Source organism: Sus scrofa, chromosome 12, assembly GCF_000003025.6.
Source record: "Sus scrofa isolate TJ Tabasco breed Duroc chromosome 12, Sscrofa11.1, whole genome shotgun sequence".
Classification (NCBI taxonomy): domain Eukaryota; kingdom Metazoa; phylum Chordata; class Mammalia; order Artiodactyla; family Suidae; genus Sus; species Sus scrofa.
In genome coordinates this window covers 52,681,378-52,701,074 of record NC_010454.4, presented here as the reverse complement: position 1 = coordinate 52,701,074, position 19,697 = coordinate 52,681,378, and the positions used below count along the sequence as shown (strand labels likewise).

General features: G+C 60.1%; 2 protein-coding genes across 3 annotated transcripts; both read right to left on the bottom strand.

Annotated features, from left to right (window-relative positions):
* KCTD11 (potassium channel tetramerization domain containing 11) lies at window positions 110-2,920 on the bottom strand. The gene has a single exon (XM_003358250.5). The coding sequence runs from the start codon at window positions 2,122-2,124 to the stop codon at window positions 1,426-1,428; it is 699 nt and encodes a 232-aa protein (XP_003358298.1). The 5' UTR covers window positions 2,125-2,920; the 3' UTR covers window positions 110-1,425.
* ACAP1 (ArfGAP with coiled-coil, ankyrin repeat and PH domains 1) lies at window positions 2,329-17,845 on the bottom strand. 2 transcript variants are annotated; one of them, XM_021067819.1, is made up of 25 exons: window positions 17,706-17,845; window positions 16,836-17,349; window positions 16,529-16,681; window positions 15,521-16,410; window positions 14,893-14,950; window positions 11,095-11,214; window positions 10,875-10,928; window positions 10,725-10,783; window positions 10,280-10,463; window positions 10,115-10,159; window positions 9,913-10,008; window positions 9,722-9,796; window positions 9,521-9,630; window positions 7,983-8,034; window positions 7,786-7,886; window positions 7,374-7,497; window positions 7,068-7,279; window positions 6,397-6,466; window positions 6,194-6,288; window positions 5,910-6,082; window positions 5,197-5,369; window positions 4,703-4,812; window positions 4,503-4,613; window positions 4,111-4,160; window positions 2,329-3,790 (listed from the first exon to the last, which is right to left on the bottom strand). In XM_021067819.1, the coding sequence occupies exons 4-25, from the start codon at window positions 15,571-15,573 to the stop codon at window positions 3,690-3,692; spliced, it is 2,226 nt and encodes a 741-aa protein (XP_020923478.1). In that variant the 5' UTR covers window positions 15,574-16,410; window positions 16,529-16,681; window positions 16,836-17,349; window positions 17,706-17,845; the 3' UTR covers window positions 2,329-3,689. The 2 variants fall into 2 exon arrangements, with proteins under 2 accessions (XP_020923478.1, XP_020923477.1); XM_021067818.1 differs by lacking the exon at window positions 17,706-17,845 and having other exon boundaries at window positions 16,529-16,840.

The following is a 19,697-nucleotide window of genomic DNA, read 5'->3' as shown; positions in this document are numbered from 1 at the left end:
ACCTGGGGCCCAAGGAACTGGGCACCAGAAGATACCTCTAGTAGGAGATGGGCAGAGAAAGCAGGGCTTCTGCTGTACCCCCAACCTGGCCCTCAGCAGCCTTTACAAGTTCGCGGTTCTAAAAGCAATTTTATTTGTCTTCTTGTAAATCGTGACCAGTGATAAATAGCAAGCGACTCCCCCAGTGAAGAAGTCGTTTGTGAGTATCCCATCCCCCAGGGACCCAGAAATCCCATCCTTTTCCATAGCCTCCCCCACTCTCTCAAACTCCTCTGTTCATCTCTCTGCCCTGGACAGCCTTGGGCCTTCCCCAGCTATCTCCTAGCAACAGGCTCATGGTTGCCCTAGCAACCGAGAGTTCTATACAGGGCTCCAAGGCCCGGCTGAGCCCCAGTGACTTCTCTCACTTCTCAGCAGCAGAGCCTAGTGACTCAAGGCCCGGCAGGCTCCTCCTGCCGACGTGGTGATGTGAGACACATGTGTGCACGCACACCTGTGATTAAACTAATTCTCAGTCTGCTTCCACCCATGGTGCTGGCACACCTGGTGCCAGAACAGTTGCCAGGCAACCCCGAACAAGCCTGCACATGAAGAGCCCGCAGAAAGACCAGCACACAGACACCATCTCCAGCAACACAGATGGGAGCCAGGAGGTGAGGGCCCCACACATCATCTGACCCACTGGCTGGCAGGCACGTACACATGCCTGAAGCGAAGGAAGACAGGCCAGGACCCAAGAACGTGCTCCCGCCTCCCCCCTGGGCAGCCCCACCATCAATATGGGGTCTTTTAAGATGGGAAGGATGCTCCAGCCCCACAGTTAATGGGGATTCTCCTAGCTCCCTTGTGGCCACCTAGGGTGGGGCGTAGCCTTTCTGTCTCCCTCAGTGGTGGCTTGGGACATGGCAAAGGATCTCCCTTCCCGTGTGTCGGAGTGTCCTGGCCTCTCCTTGGTCAGGCCAGGCCAGGCCAGGCCACCAGCTCCAGGAGAAGTCACAGTCTAGGAGACCACATTAAAGCAATCCAAAGACCCTCTTTCCCCAAACCCTGAGGGTCCCTCCACAGGTCTGATAAGCCCAGCCCTGCAAGAGAAGTGTCTCCACCTTTCCAGACCCTGAATACCGAGCTCCAAGCAAGGAAACACTGGAGGTCCCCAGGCTCAGAGGAGAAACAGCCAAGGGAAGCTTCCCTACCCCTCCCAGGATTAGCATCAGTCCAGACCCTCTGGTCTTGTGGGCTCTGGTTTGGGGATTGCTGCCCATATCTGGGCTCCAGTCAGGTGCAGTGGGACTCCTGACTCTCACAGCTCCCCAAGCAGAGCCAGGAAGAGGCCTCAGGAGAGCCTTCATCCCTTTTGGCACCCCCTTCTTTTTCCCCTTCCCCCCCGCCCCGGTCAAACGGAGGGCAGCGTTCCCAGTTCAGTTCTTAGTGCCGAACGAAGCGCAGAGATCGGGAGTTGAGCAGATCTTCGGGGTCAGGGAAGACGGAGTCGAGACGGAAGCCGTGCTCCAGGGCCACCCGCAGCACCTCCTCCAGGAAGCTCGGGGTGCCCACCACCTCCCGTGGCTCTCCTGGCCCCCCAGTCCACAGGGGCTGCAGCCCCAGTCTCTGGTACTCCACTTCCGGGAGTTCCGAGGGGCGGGGGGCCCACTCCAGACGAAAGTGTGGGCCTCCCTCCGCCCTGTCGTCATTGGCCACACCAAATCGGGCCCGCATGGCACCCAGACACTCGGGGTCGGTGCAGAAGAGGTTGGCCCGGAAGGTGTCCACCTGGACAGAGCTCAGCTCATAGTGGTGCGGGCCCCGGCGAGCGGAGAAGTGCACCAGGCGGGGGCTGCTTTCTACATCTGCGTGGAGCAGGGCGGCTGTGGGTGCCGGGGTCCCCCGAGATGCCTCTAGTTCCCGCAAGGCATCCAGGAGAGGCCGGATCTGGTAAAAGTCAGCCTCTGCCCGGAGAAGCGCCGTCTCCCCATATCCACGGGGCAAGTCCAGGCGGCCCAGCCGCAGAAAGTTGAGGATGTGCCGGAAGGCCTTGCCATCTCGGTCGATGAAGTAGTGGCCACCTCCCTGGGGACTGAGGTTGGGGGTCATGGGGGTACCGGCCCTAAACATGGCCCCCAGCATGGAGTCTGGGAATCGAGTCAGCGTCTCCAAAGTGGTGGAATATAGCGTGCCCCCCACATTCAGGGTCACAGGGCCCCCAAAGGCGGGGGGCGGAGAGGGCACAGGAGGAGGGGAAATTTTGAGGAGTACTGGGGACACCGAAAGAGAAGAAAAGGCGGAACTTCCTGGGTGTGTGCAGAACTGGGGCGTAAAGTTCAGGCAGTCTCTGGGTCGGAGGCACAAATTGGAGTACAAGGCAGCAAGATGTGGGGCTCACTCCAGCTACTGTGGTGGGGGAGGGTTCTGGGCACAGAAATTCCGGAAAGATTGGGAGAACGGATAAAAACAGCAGAGGGAAGCCAGAGAGGGACGAGAGATTTAGGTCCGATTCCGGGGGTCAGCGATTCCTCTATGTGGTCTTCAGACAGTGGGTTTCCGAAATCCAACCAGCAGGTGACGGTGGCGAGCACAAGGCCGACTCTTTGAAGGGTCAGGTTTCTGAGCTCTGGGGCAGAGCGCTGTCGCTCCGGGCGAGTCGATGCAGAGCTCCGGGAGCCAGTCGGAGGCCGGGCCTGGCCTGGCTCCGGCGCGGGTTCCAGGAGATGGAGGAGGGGCTGACCGGAGCCGACACCGGAGGCTCCTCTGTGTCCGCTGGGGAGCGAGGATGCACGCTCAGTCCGAGCTGGCAGTGTCCAAGGACTCCGATGGAAGCAGCCGGGAGTCTCGAGACCGGGCGCCGCCGCCTTCCCCCAGTGTCGTCGCAGCCGCTGAAGTCCTCTCCGCCCCCAGGAAGTGGCCTAAGGGCAGCGGCCGGGGGCCCTTTAAGAGGCAGCCCCGCCCCCTGGGCGCCCCGCCCCCCGCCCCCGCCGGGCGAGCGCGGCTTGGGTGGTGGTGGGAGCCGAGAGCGGCGAACCGGAGAGACGGGGCGGACGGGCTGGCTAGGCGGACGCTAGCGGGGGTGGGGTCCTGCGGGTGACTCAGGCGCGTCGTTCCGGATGTGGCTGCGACGGCCCCGCCGGCCCCCAGGTGTGCTAGACCTCACGTCTGCATCTAGGCTGGAGCCGGCCCCTCCTATCTCGCCGCTCCGGAAACCGAAGCCTGGCCGTCGGGGGCTGGGGACCAGTTCCTTCCCAGTCGCTCCGCAGGGAATTCCCGAGGGGGCGGGTGCTGAGCCGCCGCATTCCAGGGATGCCTCCGGGCCTGGGCCGGGGTGGCCTGAGCCAGCCTCGCCATCCCAGCCATATGCCAGCACCCCCAAGGGAAGGCCGGGCCCAGCCCACGCGAGCGGCTTCTCCCCACCCGGATGGGTCTGGCCACGTCGCCTGAGCCTACGTGCCCCGCGCGACTCTCAGACTGAGGCCGAAGCTCCCTCTTCTTGTTCCCCTTGTTCGCCCCTCCGCCCCTCGTGTGACTCAAGCTCGCAAACTCCCAGCCGCTCCTGCACCCCAAGAGACGCAACGCCCAACTCCTTGCCAGCCTGAAGGGGCTGCCCAGTAAATGAACTTTGAAGAGCAAGGCACAGAGGATTTAATGGCGAAGGGGCGGAGGGGAGGAGTAGCCGGTGCGGGGCCCTCGACGGTCTGAGATCATAGCGTGTGGAGGTCATGACTGCGCCGCCTCAGCTTCTCGGGGTCGTCAGATGCCATGAGGGAGAAGTCTCGGAAGATGTCGAGATACGTCTCATCTCCTGAGGGGAGGGAGGAAGGGCTGGGACGCCGGGTGGCTGGGCGCTAGCACTGAAGCGCACAATGGGGACAGCCCGGCCTGGTAAGAGCACGCGCTTCCAGCGTGGGTGGAGGGGACATCTGCGCTGTCAGGGCAGCGCCCTCGCCTATTCTTTGCTCTGTTTCAAGGACCTGGCGCGTAGGATGTGCCCCATCCATATCTGTTGACTAAATAATGTAATTAACCAAAGAAGCTGAGCACAGGGGGTTGGGGACAGGTCACCAGCGACCAGAAGCCCAGAGTTACAGTGTCGTGTGGGGGCGGGGGTGGGGGGTACTTTACCAGCCTGGCCCTGGGCCGCATCGGCCTCTCTCATCTTTGCCAGTCGGAGCCTGTAGGGAAGGGAATTAAGGAATGAATGACATTCTCTTAACAACCTACCCCCCCAACTTCCTATCTTTTGAGTTGGGAGTTTCATTCATCTGTTTTGTTGAAAAGATGCCTAACGACAATATTAACGAACGTTGCCTCTCTCAGAATAAAGTCCCCTTCCTCGGACCCTGCCCTCCCTCCTTCTCCAAGCCTCAGTCCATCCCTGGAGCATCCTTTCTCTGCCTGGTCCAGGAGCTGGCCCCGCCCCTCCCGGGCCCCGCCCGGCAGGCGGGGGTCTCCGCCTCAGCCCCGCCTCCAGGGGAGGGTGCAAGCACGAGCCCCGCCTCTCCAGGCGTCCTCACAGAGTGACGATGTCAGCGTTGGCTTTTTCCACGGCGATGGTCAGGGGGTCTCTGCCTTCAGAGTCTCGAGCTCCCAGATCAGCCCCACGTTTCAGGAACAGGCAGGCCAGCCTGGACGAGACGGCCACATTCAGCCAGCGCCTCGCCCCGTCTGGGGCCTTCCCCGCCCCAAGGCCGTCCGTCATCCTTGCCCCCCCTACCCGGTGTGGCCAAGAATGGTTGCGTGGTGAAGCGGGCCCCGGCCCTGGTTGTCCGCTTGGTTCACACTTGCCCCGTTCTGGAGGAGAAACTCACAGGCCAGAAGAGAATTCTGCAGAGAGAAGCAGAGAGGGGCATTTTGAGAGGCACATGTGAGCATCGGTTAGAGTGGGGTCCGTTCAGAGGCCGGGGATGGGAAGGGCAGGCTCTGCTCTAGCTCTTTACGTGTGTTCGTCCATTAGATTCATGGAAGGACTTCATGAGCTATGTTATCTTCATTTTACAGATGAGGAAGCTGAGCCACAGGGAGGTTCCTAACTGCAAATGGTAGGAGTCTGGATTCAAACTCGGGTTTGTCGGCCTCCAAATCTCACACTCTTTGCAACCAGTCTCTATTGGTTATAGCCCCTATGGGATGGCAAGAGGGGCAGGGGCGGGGACCAGGGTCAGGCGGAGGGGAGGGGAGGAGGGGTGGGGAGGTGGGCGAGACTCTCACAGCAGCTGTGGCCTGGATCAGCGGGGTGGCATTCTCCTGACTCGCGTTGACCCAGTTGACATCGGCTCCGTGGGCGAGGGCATCAGCCATGGTGGGAAGGGACGGAGGATGCCCAGCAGCTCGAAAGAGCAGGGCCCCAGGGTGCAGGCTGCCCAGGTCCTCAGAGGGTGGCTCTGTGAGGGGAACCAGCCTTGAATCTGGGAAGAAAGCCCTCAGCAGTCCCCGAATGCTGTCATAGGACAGGTCACTTCTCAACTCTGGGGAGGCCTTCTGGGCTGGAGGTTGTGGCGGGAGGTGACAGGGGTGTGTGTGAGTGTTTGTGGGCAGGTCCCCTGGGGTGCACGGGAGAGACAGCCTCCTTCCCCTCTTCCTGTCCAACCACCCTGACCGGCTGGGATGTCCGGGGAGCTGACGGCCGGCCTCGGCTCTCCGGCTCCCTCTGTTCCCGCTAATCCCACACCCTCCTCCCAGCTTTCTCCTGACTCGACACCCTGCACAGCCCTCCCTGCCTACGCCCAGCCCCCCCAGCCCCCCCCTCGGTGCTTCTCATTCTCCACAGTAATCCCTGAAACGCTTGCCTGGTAAAACCAGGGCTGCTGTGGGCCTCCCCACCCCTGTTCTCAGGCGGAAGGCCTGGGCCTCAGCCTGTGCGTCCCAGCTCGCCAAGCACACAGCAGGCGCTCGCTGACTGCCCAGCCCAACCACCCCTATACCTGGCTTGGATCTGAAGCTCCCCGGCCGGGGCCTGATGTTCCCCGGCTTTGGGGGCACGGGGGGCTGCCCTCTTGGGGGCCCCCGGCCACCTCTTCGCCCCCGAATCTCAGGAAGCTTGGTCAGGAACTTCTTCTCCACGTATTTGGCGTGAATCCAGGCCTCCTTCTCTTGCCTGTCAGGGAAGGAGTGGGGGGAGAAGGGGACAGTGTCCCCTCCTCCCATCCCAGGCCCTCCCCCCGCCCCCCACCGCAGGAGGGCACCCCAGCCGCTACCCCAGCCTCACCGGGAGCAGCTGGGCCCGGGCTTCTTCACTGCCATGGCCTCCACGCGGGCCTCGTAGATCTGGTTCATGACCACGTTGCCCAGCTCGCACATGAGCTTCAGGCGGTCCAGGCGGAGGCCGAGACAGACAGACAGAGAGGGTGCGGGTGAGCGCCTGCAGCCCTGCCCTCGGGCCGCCCCCCCTCGCCCACGACCCTCAGTCACCTTCACGAGTTCCGGCTCCCACGAGTCAAGGGTCAGAGACCGGACTTTGGAGAAATGAACCCCAAGGCTCCTGAAGGGCCAGGGAGGAAGTCAGGCCCTCTGTGGGGCAGCAGCCGGGGAGCTGCCGCTGCTGCTCCTGAGACGACTGGGGGGCCAGGTCCTGCGTGGGGGCCTTGACCTGGATCCGCAGGATCCCGCCCGCTTGCCATTCCCTTTCCTCTTACCCTCTCCAGCCGTCTCCCACGCTCCAGGCACTCTGGCCTGGACACCTCTTTCCACGCCACCTCCCCTCCCCTCCTCCCACCAGGCTGGCGTGGGTGATGGCCTTAGAGACTTGCTAGGTCCTCACAATATGTCCTCTCTCTGCTTTTTCCTGGCTCCCCCGCCCTCAGCATCCCAGACCCTATACCTCCCCCAGTCAGGCCAATACACTCCTCTCCGTGTCCCCTGCCCTGGCCAGACCGGGACACCGCAGCCTGCGCCTGCCTGGGTCCGCCTTGTTCCCTAGAGGCTCAGCCCAGGTGTGTGCCCCGTGACAGGCAGAATCTGAGAGAGGAAGCCTTGGCCGGGGGTGGGGACGGGAGCCCTGCCATGGGCGCTCTCTTTTCCCCACCCCCGCCCCATTGCCACCAGAAGGAGTAGGGGCCGATTCTCGAGCCTTGGGGAGTGACCTGTGGATGCCAGAGCACTGGATGCAGAGGGTGACGCCGAGGTTGATGCTGGCCCACTCGGGGGCTGGCTCCCGGCAGTCGCAGCACTGGGCATTGCCGTCCACGCTCTGCACCTGTGCTGCCACGTGGCTGACCCCACCAGGCTCCCTTCCCCTGGCCATCCCGCCACAGCCCAGGGTGGCAGCAGAGCCCGCAGCCAGATGTCCTGAGCTCTGGGGGAGACAAGGGAGGAAAGAGTGGCCCTGAGGCCTCGGGGAAGGGCCAGCGCATCTCCCCGGAGCAGCTTGGCCCTGTCCCCCCAGGTACCTGGCCCGGACCCCGGGGGCTGTCATCAAGGCGAGCCTGGCTGAAGGCCGTCGCGATGCTGCTCTGCACAGCGCTGACCCACAGCTGCAGGAGGCGCTCTGAGTCAGCCTGCAGGAGGCAGGACCTGGGCAGGAGGGGAGCCAGAGGGCAGGGAGGGGTCTCAGGCTTGGGAAGCCAGGTGGCCGGCCAGGCAGGCTGGCATTCAGCTGGTAGTCAGCTGGTCCCAGTCCTATTGAAAGGCCTCTGCACCAGGGAACAATAGCCTTTTAAATATCCCCCATTGCCCTGGACCCAGGTGCCCCCCGCCCCCATCAAGCCACCAAAGGGTGAATGCCTGGAGCGGCTTCAGGGACCTCCAAGACCCTGCTAAGATGGAAATGCATCAGCTCTGGCTCCGGGGACCAGCACTCACTTGCTGGGGGACACGACCTCAAAGCAGAACCTCCTCTCTGAGTCGGGACAGAGCTTCACTGTGCAGAGACGAAGGTCATCCACCACCACGGTCACAGGGTCCTGGCAGGGGAGGGAGGTCAGGGGGCAGAGTCCAGCCAGCCAGGGCAGGGCCGAGTTCCCCGGGGCCTAGGCATCCAGGACCCGAGCCCTACCCACCTTGTACTTCTTCTGATAAACCAGTTGGTTGCTCTGAATCGTGAACCAGCGTCTGGAGGAGGTGGAAACAGAGTTACAGACACGGGCGGTATCAGGATGGGGCTGGTGACAGGGACAACAGAGAGGCGGTGCTCTCAGCCCCACCGGGATCTTGCTGAGAGGAGAGAGACCCCGGGCTGACTGTCCCGAGAGATGGAGGAGGGTGGACAGGGGCGCGGACCAGGACATCTTAGGGGTGCTGTTCACGTCTCGGGTGACCCAGATCTGCTGTATTTACGAGGCCAGCTTTCCAGCAGATGGCAGTCAAATGTGTTTACTAATCAGATAAGTCTATTGCTCCAATTTTGAGCAAATAGAAGTATCTTGGAGAAGGGGCTTGTTTCCTAATTTGCTCAAAGCTCCCAGACGGGCTGGCAGTGGCCCTGGCACAGGGAGGGGTTGGATCGGAGGAGATCACCAGCCGGCTCTGCACCTGCCAGGGCGCCCCGCTTCCCTCAGTGGAGACAAGTCCTTCCAGGAGCCAACGAGGCCCTGTCATGATTCACAGCTCCATCAGCTCCGACCTCACCTCCGACCTCACTTCCTCCTCCCTCCCTCTGTCCACACCCACGGTCTCTTCTCTGTTCTTCAAACGGCTCCAGGTTCCTCCAGGCCTTGGCGCTGCTAGTTCCTCCTGCTGCCCAGAACATTCTCCCCCAGAAACCCTTCCAGTCTTCACTCAGAAGTCACCTTTTCACGAGGCCCTATCCTGACCCCCTTCTTCACAATTTTTTTTTTTTTTTTTTTTGGCCATGCCCATGGCATGGGGAAGTTCCTGGGCCAGGGATCGAACCCAAGCCACAGCAGTGACTTGAGCTGTTGTGCTGACAATGCTGGATCCTTAACCTGGTAAACCAAGAGGAAACTCCTGACCACAGGAGTTTTAATTTGTTTAAGATTATGACTCGTCCCCAGCTCTCCCCAAGGCTCGCCTTATTTTTCCTCTATGGCACGCTTACCTTCTAAGATAACGTATAACATACTTAATTATTCTATTATTGCCTGTCTTTGCCGAAGCAATGTAAACTCTCTGAAGGCAGGCGGGTTGTCTTTCTTTTGGTTTTTAGGGCCGCACCCACGGCATATGGAGGTTCCCAGGCTAGGGGTCACATCATCACATCAGAGCTGCAGCTGCTGGCAACACAGGATCCAAGCCACGTCTGCGACCTGCACCATTGCTGACAGCAATGCCGGATCCTTAACCCACTGAGCGAGGCCAGGGATCGAACCTGTGTCCTCATGGATCCTAGTCGGATTCGTTAACCTTTGAGCCACAAAGGGAACTTTCTTTCTGGGGGGGTGCACACCTGTAGCATGTGTAAGTTCCCCGGGTCAGGGATCAAACCCATGCCGCAGCAGTGACCTGAGCCACTACAGTGCAAATGCCAGATCCTTAACGCACTGTTGTCTGTTTTTTTTTCTGCTGCATTTAACACACGATAACCACTCAGAAACAACTTAACCCATGGATGTGGCCGACTGGGGTGTCTGCTCCTCACCTGCTCCAGGTCTTAAATGCATTGCTGGCCCGTTTGAAGAGATGTCCCTCCATGACCAGGCCACCAGGCCCCTCCTTTAGGCTTGGCTCTGGCTCCTCCCCTCCCAGCTCCTGGGGGCACAAGAGGGTCAGAGGGCACCTGCAACGGGCAGAGACCAGGGCCCAGGCCCGTCTGCCTCCGGCCTGCAGCCACAGCCCTCACCTTCTGTTTCAGCAGCACGTGTCTCTGCTCCATGTCCCTCTTCTCTCGAGCTGAATTCAAGACCAGCCGGTGCAACTGGGCACAGGAGGGGCATCTCAGACGGCCCCGGCCTCCCCCAGCAAGGCCAGGAGAGTCATCTCAGAGCCCCTCCCTCCCACCCTCCTCCCCCTGTCTGCTCCCTGGGCCACTACCTGGCCACCCAGCTCCTTGCGATATTGGGCCAGGCGGCTCAGCTCCTCGTGGCCCTGCTGGAAGTGGGTGGCCTGGGCCTCTACCAGACGCAGCACCTGGGGGACAAAGTGAGCAGGGGGCAGACCCCTCTCTTTCCCTCTTCCCTGCAGCTCTCGTCAGCAGGCTCCTTCCCATCGTGCCCTCGCCACCCCTGCAACTCACAAACTCCATGATGTCGAACTTCCTCTTGTCCTCAATGACATTGATCTAAGCGCCAAGAGACCTCGGGTCAGTCTCGGACCCCGCCAGCTCCCACTGCACACCAGGGACTCCCCAGCCTCGGGGTGACTGAGGCCCTGCCACCCCAGGACAGCTTGGGGCAGGCACCTGCAGGGCATAGTCCAGCGCCCGGCCCCGGTAGCCGGCTCGGGCAACCTTCAAAGCGGCCCCTGCCTCTTCTGCCTCTTGGGCCCGCCGCCTGGGGACCTCTGCATTGTGGGCAAGAGCAGCCTCCAGGCTCTCGGCGCCCCGCCAGAAATCCCGACGAGCCTCTCGGAAGCCGCGGAGGCCTCTGCGGGTCAGAGGAAGACATAGACCTGCCCTTGCACCCCCCCTACCCCCCCACCCCACCCCCCTCCGCCACAGAGAAGGCCCCGGGGCTCGCTCAGAGCCTGCTGCTAGCCTGGGGACAGCCAGAACGCCAAGGGCATCCCAGGGAGGGGGAGACAATCAGGCCATCAGAACCCCCCAGGCTCATAACTCCTTCTTCATTCGGGGAGGCCCCTGGTGCCATGGGAAGAGGGCTGGAGGGCCAGTTTCCCTCCCAACTCACTCCTTGACCAGGGTTTGGATCTGCTGCTGCAGGGTTTGGTGAGTGGTGTCGAGAAGCTCCTGAGGGGAAACAGAAGGTGGCAGGTGGGGGTCAGGACCGCAGACGACCCTGCAATCCCCGCAGCCCCACCTGCCCCCCACCCCTGCCTACCGCGTGGCTGTCCAGCTTGTGGCTCAGGCTCTGAGTGAATTTGTCCAGGCACTCCTAGGCAAGAAGAGGCACAGAGAGAGTACCAGGCATGGTGGCAGCCCTAGACCCAGCCTGCTCTGGCTGGGGACCTGCAGAGGCCGGCCCAAGCCTCCCTTTCCAAGGCCTTCCCCCTCACGGCATCCCAGCCCCTGCCCCAGCCCGGTTCGGACCCTGCACATACCGCCATCATGGGCTCTGGGGGACCCAGGTGAGCCAGGTCACAGATGCCAACAATGAAGGCGCGGCTGGCCGCGAGGTAGTGGCGCCCGCTTTCCAGGAGGCCGTTACCCAGCTTGAGGAGCTAGGAAGCAACCAAGCCAACAGGGAGTCGTGCCTTCTGCCACCGAGAGCCAGTGACACCCCGACCCCCGTCCTGCTCCCTCTCCCCTCTCCCAGGGCTGTGCCTCTCCTTCCCCACGGCACCTGCACTTCTCTGTGGCCCAATTTCGATGTGCTTTCTCATTTCTATCTCTTTGTTCCCAGCCGTCTGCGCTTGGAACAGAATTCCTCCCAGCCTTGTCACCAAAGCCAGGGTTGGCGTCACCTCCAAAGTGTATTTCTCTACTCACTTCTACGCATGTCTCCCTGCCCTACGCCAACTGCTGGGATCTAGAGTTCTCCAGAAACTGCATTCTCAAGCCATTGGCTGGCTCACAGATCAGTGCTCTACTGGTTCATAGTCTATGGTTTTACTGTCTGGAGGTGTCTAGTCTGTGCTTGTTGAATGTTCCCTCATAAATTTTTTTTTTTTTTTTTTTTTTTTTTTAGGGCTGCACCCATGGCACATAGAGGTTCCCTGGCCAGGGGTTGAATTGGAGCTGCAGCTGCCAGCATACCCCACAGCTACAGCAACAGGGGAGCTGAGCCATGTCTGCAACCTACACCACAGCTCAAGCAACACCGTATCCTTAACCCACTGAGGGAGGCCAGGGATCGAACCCGCATCCTCATGGATACTAGTCGAGTTTGTTTCCGCTGAGCCACAAGGGGAAACTCCGATTCCTCATTACAAACAAGGAGGCTTGGTAAACAAGGGAACAAGTGGAGTTCCCTGGAGGCCTCGTGGTTAAGGACCCAGCATCATCCCTGCTATGGCAGTGGGTTTGATGCCTGGCCTAGGAATTTCCACATGTCACAGGCACGGCCAAAAAACAAGGGGACAAGTGACTGGCCCAAAGAGGATCTCTGGCAGAGCCAGGTGACTGACCCAGAAGCCAAAGCGAGGGTGTCTGACCCCTGGCTCTTGTTACCTGCAGAAACGGCATTGCTTTTGAGGTGACACCATTGGCTGTAGCCTAGGCATCATGCCTGGGATTGGGTAAGTGTCTGTGGAGCTTGTCAGCTCAGCCAGGGAACAGGAGATCAGCAGAAGGCTCTATGAGGAAACCCCGGGCAGCAGGGGCTCAGGGAACGTGGGCTACATTGGCGCTCGTGGAACTTTGGTGGAGCTGACCTTTTAGGATGAGTCAGGGAAACAGAGCGCGACCTGAGGGTGGCTGGCAGGGTCAGTCATGGTCGGGAAGCTGACCATGATCAAATCTCATCAGATGTCACCCTCGGGTGTCCATGACCACAGACAAGCAGCCAGATGCTCACGACTCCATGACAGGAGCTGGGGGACTGAGGGTCCAGTTTTTCCCTTACCCACCGCCCCCCTTCCCAGAAACCTGACAAAGGAACTTTCATAAGACGGAACCAACTGGGACCACCCTGGAGCAAACGCTACTCGACAACGCAAAAGGGAATGAACTGTTCATACATGAACAACTGATAATGAGCTGCTGCTATTATTGATACGTAACACCTTGAATAAACTTCAAGGCCATTATTCCGAGTGGGGAGAAAAAAAAGCCCATCTTGAGAGGTCCCCTACTGTATGATTCCACTTATAGAGCCATCTAGAAAAGACAAAAGTCTAGAGATAGAAAACAGATGAGTGGTTGTCATGGATTCGAGGAGGAGGCAGGGAGGGTCTCATTACAAAGGACAGCACAAAAGACTTCCTCGGTGGTGACAGGAGTTTTCTATTTGAATGGGATGCTGGTTATAAGAATCTATACATGTGAGAAAGTGACAGTGAAGTACACGCAAAGATTTTTTTTTTAAGGGCTATAGGCAAAACAGGTAAAACCCAAGTCAGGTTGGTGGACTGTTCACTGAATCATGCCCATCTCAGGCGCCTGCTTTGGGAGTGTGCTCCAGGTATGGAAGATGCTGCCACTGGGGGAGGCCAGAGATTCGTACACAGGACCTCTCCGTGCCATCTTTGCAACTTTTTACATGCATACAAATAATTAAAAACAAAACACGTAATTAAAAAAATATGGAGTGCCCATTGTGGTGCCACGGTAACCCAACTGGTATCCATGAGGATGCTGGCTCGATCCCTGGCCTTGCTCAGTGGGTCAAGGATCTGGCGTTGCCGTGATCCATACCCAGCCCTCAAAACCAAAAAAAAAAAAGAAAAGAAAAAGAAACAAATAGGAGTTCCCGTCATGGTGCAGTGGTTAACGAATCCAACTAGGAACCATGAGGTTGCGGGTTTGATTCGTGTCCTTGCTCAGTGGGTTAAGGATCAGGTGTTGCCGTGAGCTGTGGTGTAGGTCACAGACACAGCTCAGATCTGGAGTTGCTGTGGCTCTGGCGTAGGTCGGCAGCTACAGCTCCGATTAGACCCCTACCCTGGGAACCTCCATATGCCTCAGGAGCAGCCCTAGAAAAGGCAAAAAAGAAAAAAAAGACCAAAAAAAAAAACCCCAAATAAAAATAAAAATATGTATAGGCGTTCTCTTGTGGCCACTGGGTTAAGGTTTCATGCTGTGCCTGTAGCAGCTTGGGGTGGCTGCTGTAGTGGAGGTTGGATCCCTGGCCCAGTATGCCACAGGCACAGCCAAAAAAATCGAATAAATAAATATATATATATTAATTGGCTACCTACTAAATTTTAGGCACTGGGGATTAAGCACAAACAAAACATAAAAGTCTCTCATGACACTTATGTTCTAGTCGGGAAAGGACGAGAAAAAATCGGCAAGCAGGACAGACAGCTTCCCACCCTTGAGCTGGGGGAGTGAGACCCTCAACTTGCTTCTAACCAGTGCAATAAAGCACAGCGAAGGTGACGGCACTCTAACGGCCGGTGTGATGGCTTCGCTCCTGTGACCACAGCCTGCCATCAGTGGTCCAGCACCCCCAAGAGAGGCTCGCCCGCTGGCCTTGAAGAAGCAAGCTGCTCCCAAGTAAACTGCCTGTGGACGGGGCGCCGTGGCAGGGAGCGGTGGGTGGCCTCTAGGAGGTGAGGCTTCAATCTCAGCAAGGAACTCAACTCTGCCAACAATCATGTGACCTCAGAAGAAAAGCCTGAGCTTCGATGAGACCGTAGCCTCCGTCCACACCTTGGCTGCAGCCCGTGAGATGCTGAGCAGGGGACCCGCTAAGCCCGGCGGGCCTCCTGATCCACAGGCCCACTGTGATAACGTCAGGGCCTCAAGTCACCGAATGTATAATTTGTCATATGGCGATAGGAAATGAATACAGCCAGTATACATGTCAGCAGTCAGACCGAGATAAACGCCATGGAGGAAACAGAACCAAGTACGGGGGATGAGAGTGCGCTGTTTATCAAGAGTCGCCAAGAAGCCCTTGTGTCTCGTGTTTGTGTTTTACTACTTCACTTCCCATAGTCAGTCTGTGGGCTCCCCGAGGGCAGACACAGACTTCTTTGCCCTGAGGCGCCCAGGGTCCCGCATCACCAGGGCTCACAGGTGACCAGGTAAATCCACAGGTGAGTCTTGTTTTCCAAGATTCCGAGCTCCTTAAGGGCACAGAACCACTTTGGCTTCTCTGAAGCCCCCAGATATGGATCTCCCCTGGTGAGCGTCTGTATCCTGGGTGTCATTCTGGGTCTGCAGGCGTCTCCCGGGGCCCACCCGTCTCATCTTAACCACCCCCCCAGGTCGCCTCTCTGCGTCAGGATCACCTTTTCCAGCCGGGTCTCCAATTCGGACACTTCGGCTTCCACCAGCTCGACAGAGGCTCTGGGAAAAGGAGGGACGGGTCACCGGAACAGAGCCAGGGGCCCTGTGGTTTGTCGCCGCAGCACCCCCCACCGCCTGCCCCGGCAGGGTGGGGGCTTGGGGTTCCGGGGCGGAGGGTACAGACGAAGAGGCCGGTGGGGTTAAGAACTGCCCACCCGCCCTCTCTGGCTCACGCTGCTCTGCACGGTGTGGGAGCCACTGCGGCCCAGGCCGGAGCAGGAAGGGTAGAAGGAGGGTGGATGTGGCGAGGGCAGGAAGTTGCTAACCGCCCAGAGCAGGTGCTGGGGGAGGGGCAGGGGTCCCAGAGAGAGGGTGGGGGGAATGCCAGTTCTGGGGGTGAGAGGGGATGGCGGGGGCGGCGGGGGGGGCCCTTCACACTTGCAGTAGGGGGTGAGCATCAGAGCCCCGGACTTGAGAGAGCCGAGGTACCGCTTTGGCCCCGCAAGCTCCATCTTGTCTCTTTTGTGACTTACTCCCTGGAAGGACATCTGACTTGGGGAAGGTGGTGCGGGTATGTTGGGGGGATGTCAGACCACCCCCCTCCAGCCCTCCAGCCCTTGGCCCACTTACCGGAAGCGGGGGGAGTCCTTAAGACACTCCTCGAAGTCCAGCTTGACCGTCATCTCAGCTTGACCACTCCGGGGCCAGAGGGCCCTGGGGCCAGGAGGGTGGGGATGCAGGTGGCCGCACTCCCTGCGCCCGGAGGGCGGTGTTGAGGGAGGGGGAGGGGGTCCCCTCCTGGGTAGAGCCTGAGGGCGCGACCCTTTCCCAAAGTGGAAGGGGTATCCTAGGAGGAGCCCTCACCCTACACTTCCAGGCAGCGCTGGGAGGGGCAGAGGCGGGGCCTGGGCCACGGAGAAGGGCCGGAGATCAGAGAAGCCACAGCCCCGCCCTAGACACTGGTGCAGTCACCTTCCTACCGGGGCCCTGGCCTCCGGGCTTCAGGCTCCATCGGCGGTTGAAGTGTGGGGGTTAGGTTCAAATCCCGGTGGTGTGACCCTGGGCAAGCTCCCCGATTCCTCCGGTTCCTCATCTGAAGGATGGAGATGGCCACTCCTCCCTCCTCCAGGGCTGCTGCAAGAATTCAAGATGCTACCGGTGTGTGACTGGCTGAGTCACACCAGACTCTGTCATTCCCCCTGCAGCTGGGTCTTCCGAGACTCCTGGGTGCCTGCAGAGTCTGGTCCCCCAGATCGCTCCCAGCCTCCCGCTCTGCCCTGCCTGCTCGTGGTTTCCTGGGTGGGAACTTCCCCCTCTGCCCCCCTCTCCACCGTGACGCCTCTGGTCCAGCCTGGGCCGCCAATTCACAGCACGCAGACTCCTGCTCTTCTTCTCTTTATTGTCCACCTGACCGAGGTGGCGATGGCAGTGGAAGGCTGGCCCCTGCCCACCCCTAGCTGGCTACGTTTTCCATTGCCTGGTTTCCTCCTCCTGAGTCCATCGAAGCCGCAGGGTTTCATCTGGAGGGAGACGGGGCCGAGTGAGTGACTTTCTTGCTGCAGGCGGGAGACGTGGCCCCTGTGACCTCAGATGCCCTAGAACCTAGCCTCTCAGCCCCGTGCCCCTGCCCATGCTCACGTCTGTGCTGGTCCTGGCTTGGGAGGTTTGGGTGGCGTCCAGCATCCCTCTCTGAGCCTTCTGCGCTTTGCCAGTTCAGCCCCTTGGACACCAGCCACTGACACCAGCCAGACATTGCTTGGGACCCGCTGTCTTTGAAGGGCGGGGCAGGACCTGGAGCGGGTGGGCCGCAGAGAGGACTCAGGCAGGAGGTGTGGGGGCAGCGGTGGTGCCAGGCTAGAGGGGGCCCCACTCCTCTGAGCCCCGTGGGCCCTCCCTATGCCGCACGGACCTCGCCCACAAGGACGTTTAAAGCCTCTCTCATCACCTGTTGCCGATGAACCGGCCCGAGAGGAGCAGGGGTTGGGGGGTGGGAGCTTGCCAAGAGCCAGGCCTGGTAAGATGGTGGCCTGGTGCCCTCACCAGGCTTCACTGGTGTCACTGTCACCTTCACGGAGTTCTCGGGGGCCCTGTGATCCTGAGGGGGGCTTCTCTTGTGGTCCAGCAGGCGGACCTCAGTGCCCACAGGACTCTCAATCACCCAGTTTAAGTTGGCGGAGCCTGGAAGCATCACAGGATCAGGGCGGGGGCACCCATGGGTCCTCGGCCCTCCCGCTCCTGGGCTGTCCTGGCCCGGCTCTCACTGGACTGCTGCTCATCTTCCGTGTCCTCCTCCAGCTCAGGGTGGGGAGAACACCTGAGGTACCTCCCTTTCCTGTAATACTCCTTGCGCTGCAGCTCCATCTCCTTCTCCGTGACGGGGGTGGCTGACACTTGGGACTGACTTCTGAAGGCAGGGGAATCCGAGGAGTCCCTCAAATCAATCTGACTCTTACGGCCACCTAGGGAATGCAGGCCGCCAGGGTCCCCTGTGACGACCAGTGCCCCCAGCACAGGGGAGAAGCTCAAGCCCCAGGTTCTCACCTCCTCCCATTTTAGAAAATCATCAGTGACCACCCCCCCCCCCGCCCCGTTTCCTTGGGTTCTCTGTTCCCCCTCCCCAGCCAGCCTTCCTTGGGGACCATCCTGATGGGGACCCCAACCCAGCTGCCCTCTGTCTTCCCTGGGGTCAGCTTCCAGCACAGCTTTCCTGTGGCAGCAGGGCCCTGGGGTGATGCCCACTGGGAAACACAGGCTATGGAGGAGAAGGTTCTGGAGAACAATTCCTTTAAGGCCCTGGGGCCCCAGCAGAGCTAACCTTTGGCTTCTAGGATGTGGTTCCTGGCCACCAGGCCAATCTCATCTTTGACTCCTCTGGTCAGTCCTCCTGCCCCACTTCTCTCCGCAGGCCTGAGCTCTGGGTCCAGCATCACACCTCGACTGGCACTGCTCACACCGAGGCCACCCACGTGGCTGCCCTTGTTAGGATCCAAGGGCAGGTTTTTCTGAGCCTTGAGGTACTTTCCTTCATTGTAATGGGCCTTGCGGCGCTTTTCAAAATCGCTGGGTTCTGCGGGCCAGGGTCACAGCTTGGCTTGCTTTCCTGCCAGGCTCTCGATGAAGGCTCCCTCCACCTCCCCCTTCGACTCAGCCCCTGCCCTGCATCTCACGTGTCTTGGAAAAGTTGTCTGAAGAGCCGAAGCTTTTGTGATCACTGTACAGAAGGACCTTGGGGCAGAAATCATCCATTGTTGCTAACCTGAAGGGGAGGGAGACCAGTTGGGGGCACAGAAGGGAGAGAACAAGGTGGGGGGGGGCAGGTGGTAGATGGGACGAAGCTGGCTGACTTCCTGACCTCAGCCTGGACAAGTCCTGATCCAAACTGTAGGACCTCCCATTTGGCGGGGGGGGGGGGGGGGGGCAAGAGCAGATCTGGCACTGACCCGAGTTCGGGGGTGGAGGGAGGAAGAGGCCCCACGTTCCAAAGGAGCTCTGGCAGGACTCTCACCTCTCTGCCAGCTCCTCAGGAGTCATTGCGTAGGAGGTCCCCGCCAGCAGGTCCTCTTCGCTGTCCTGCAGTCTGCAGAGAAGGGAGGAAGCAGTCCCTGAGGCCCCTCTGCCTCCCCGTGCCTTTGACTAGGGAAGGGAGTCTGGGTTGAAGGGCTAGGGCTGAGGACTCTGCACCTGTGGTAGGGGGTGCTGGGCTCATCCACCTTCATAAATCCATAGTCCTTGTCAGCAGGGTGGTAGGTGGCCAGGATATTCATTTCATCCCAGTGCTGAGACTTTCTCCTTGGGGTGAAGGAAGGTCACAAAAAAAGGAGGAGGAGACCTTCTAGGGACCTCCACCTCTGCACAGCCCTCCCTCTTCTTTCTGTCATTCAAAACTTTCTCTTGTCCTGCCTAGTTCCAGAGGTATCGGAGGCTGGGGATGGGGTCAAACCTGAGGATAATCGTACTATGCAGTCAGGGTTTATGCAGTACCTGCCACTCCCTCAAAGGCTAGGAACCTCAGATTGTCCACCCATTTACCCACATCTACTCTCATTTCCAGTTCTTGGGACTCCGCCCCTTCTCTCTGCAGACTCCGCCTGCTCTAGTGTCTGGAATCTCTTCCTCCCTGGCTCCTTACCTCTCTGCCCTGGGGGATTTGTGCATCATGATGGAGCTGCTGTTTTTTAGGATGCTTCGGGGCCGGTCCTCACAGGGTTTGTCGGGGTGCGTGCAAGTTGACCCAGGGCGCGGAATGGATCCTGAGTTGTACATCCCAGGTCCCCCCGACCCCAGGTTGGATGTCCCCGATACACTGGTTCCAGGAAAGGGGGGACTAAACCCGCCAGGGTGTGTACCCGACCCATGGCTGTGGCCCGCGACCTCCCCAGGGTGCTGGTGGAGCCCGGAGTCGAGGACTGCTGTCCCCCCAGGATGCGCGGGGGGCCCAGAACCGTGAACCATGATTACTCCGGGGGGCAGCCCGGCGCCTCCTTCGACTCCTCCGATGCCTCCTAGCGCGTCCCTGGTTGCCCCTCCAGGGGATGCTCCCTTGAGGCTGCCAGCAGCCCCCAGAGATTCCTGCTTCTCCATGGCCCCACTAGGGGGCCACCCTCAGCCACCCCGCCCCGCCTCCCTGCTCCACATAGCCCCGCCCCTAGCCCCGCCCCCACCGCGGCGGGAGCGGGCCCCTTGGGCGGGGCCCAGGCCCCTCCCCCCCGCGCGCCTGGGAGCTGCGGGGGGCGGAGTCAAAACTATCTCGGGACCTCAGGCTGAGAGCTTCGCTACGTGCCCCTCCCTTTCTGTTCCACCCTAAAAC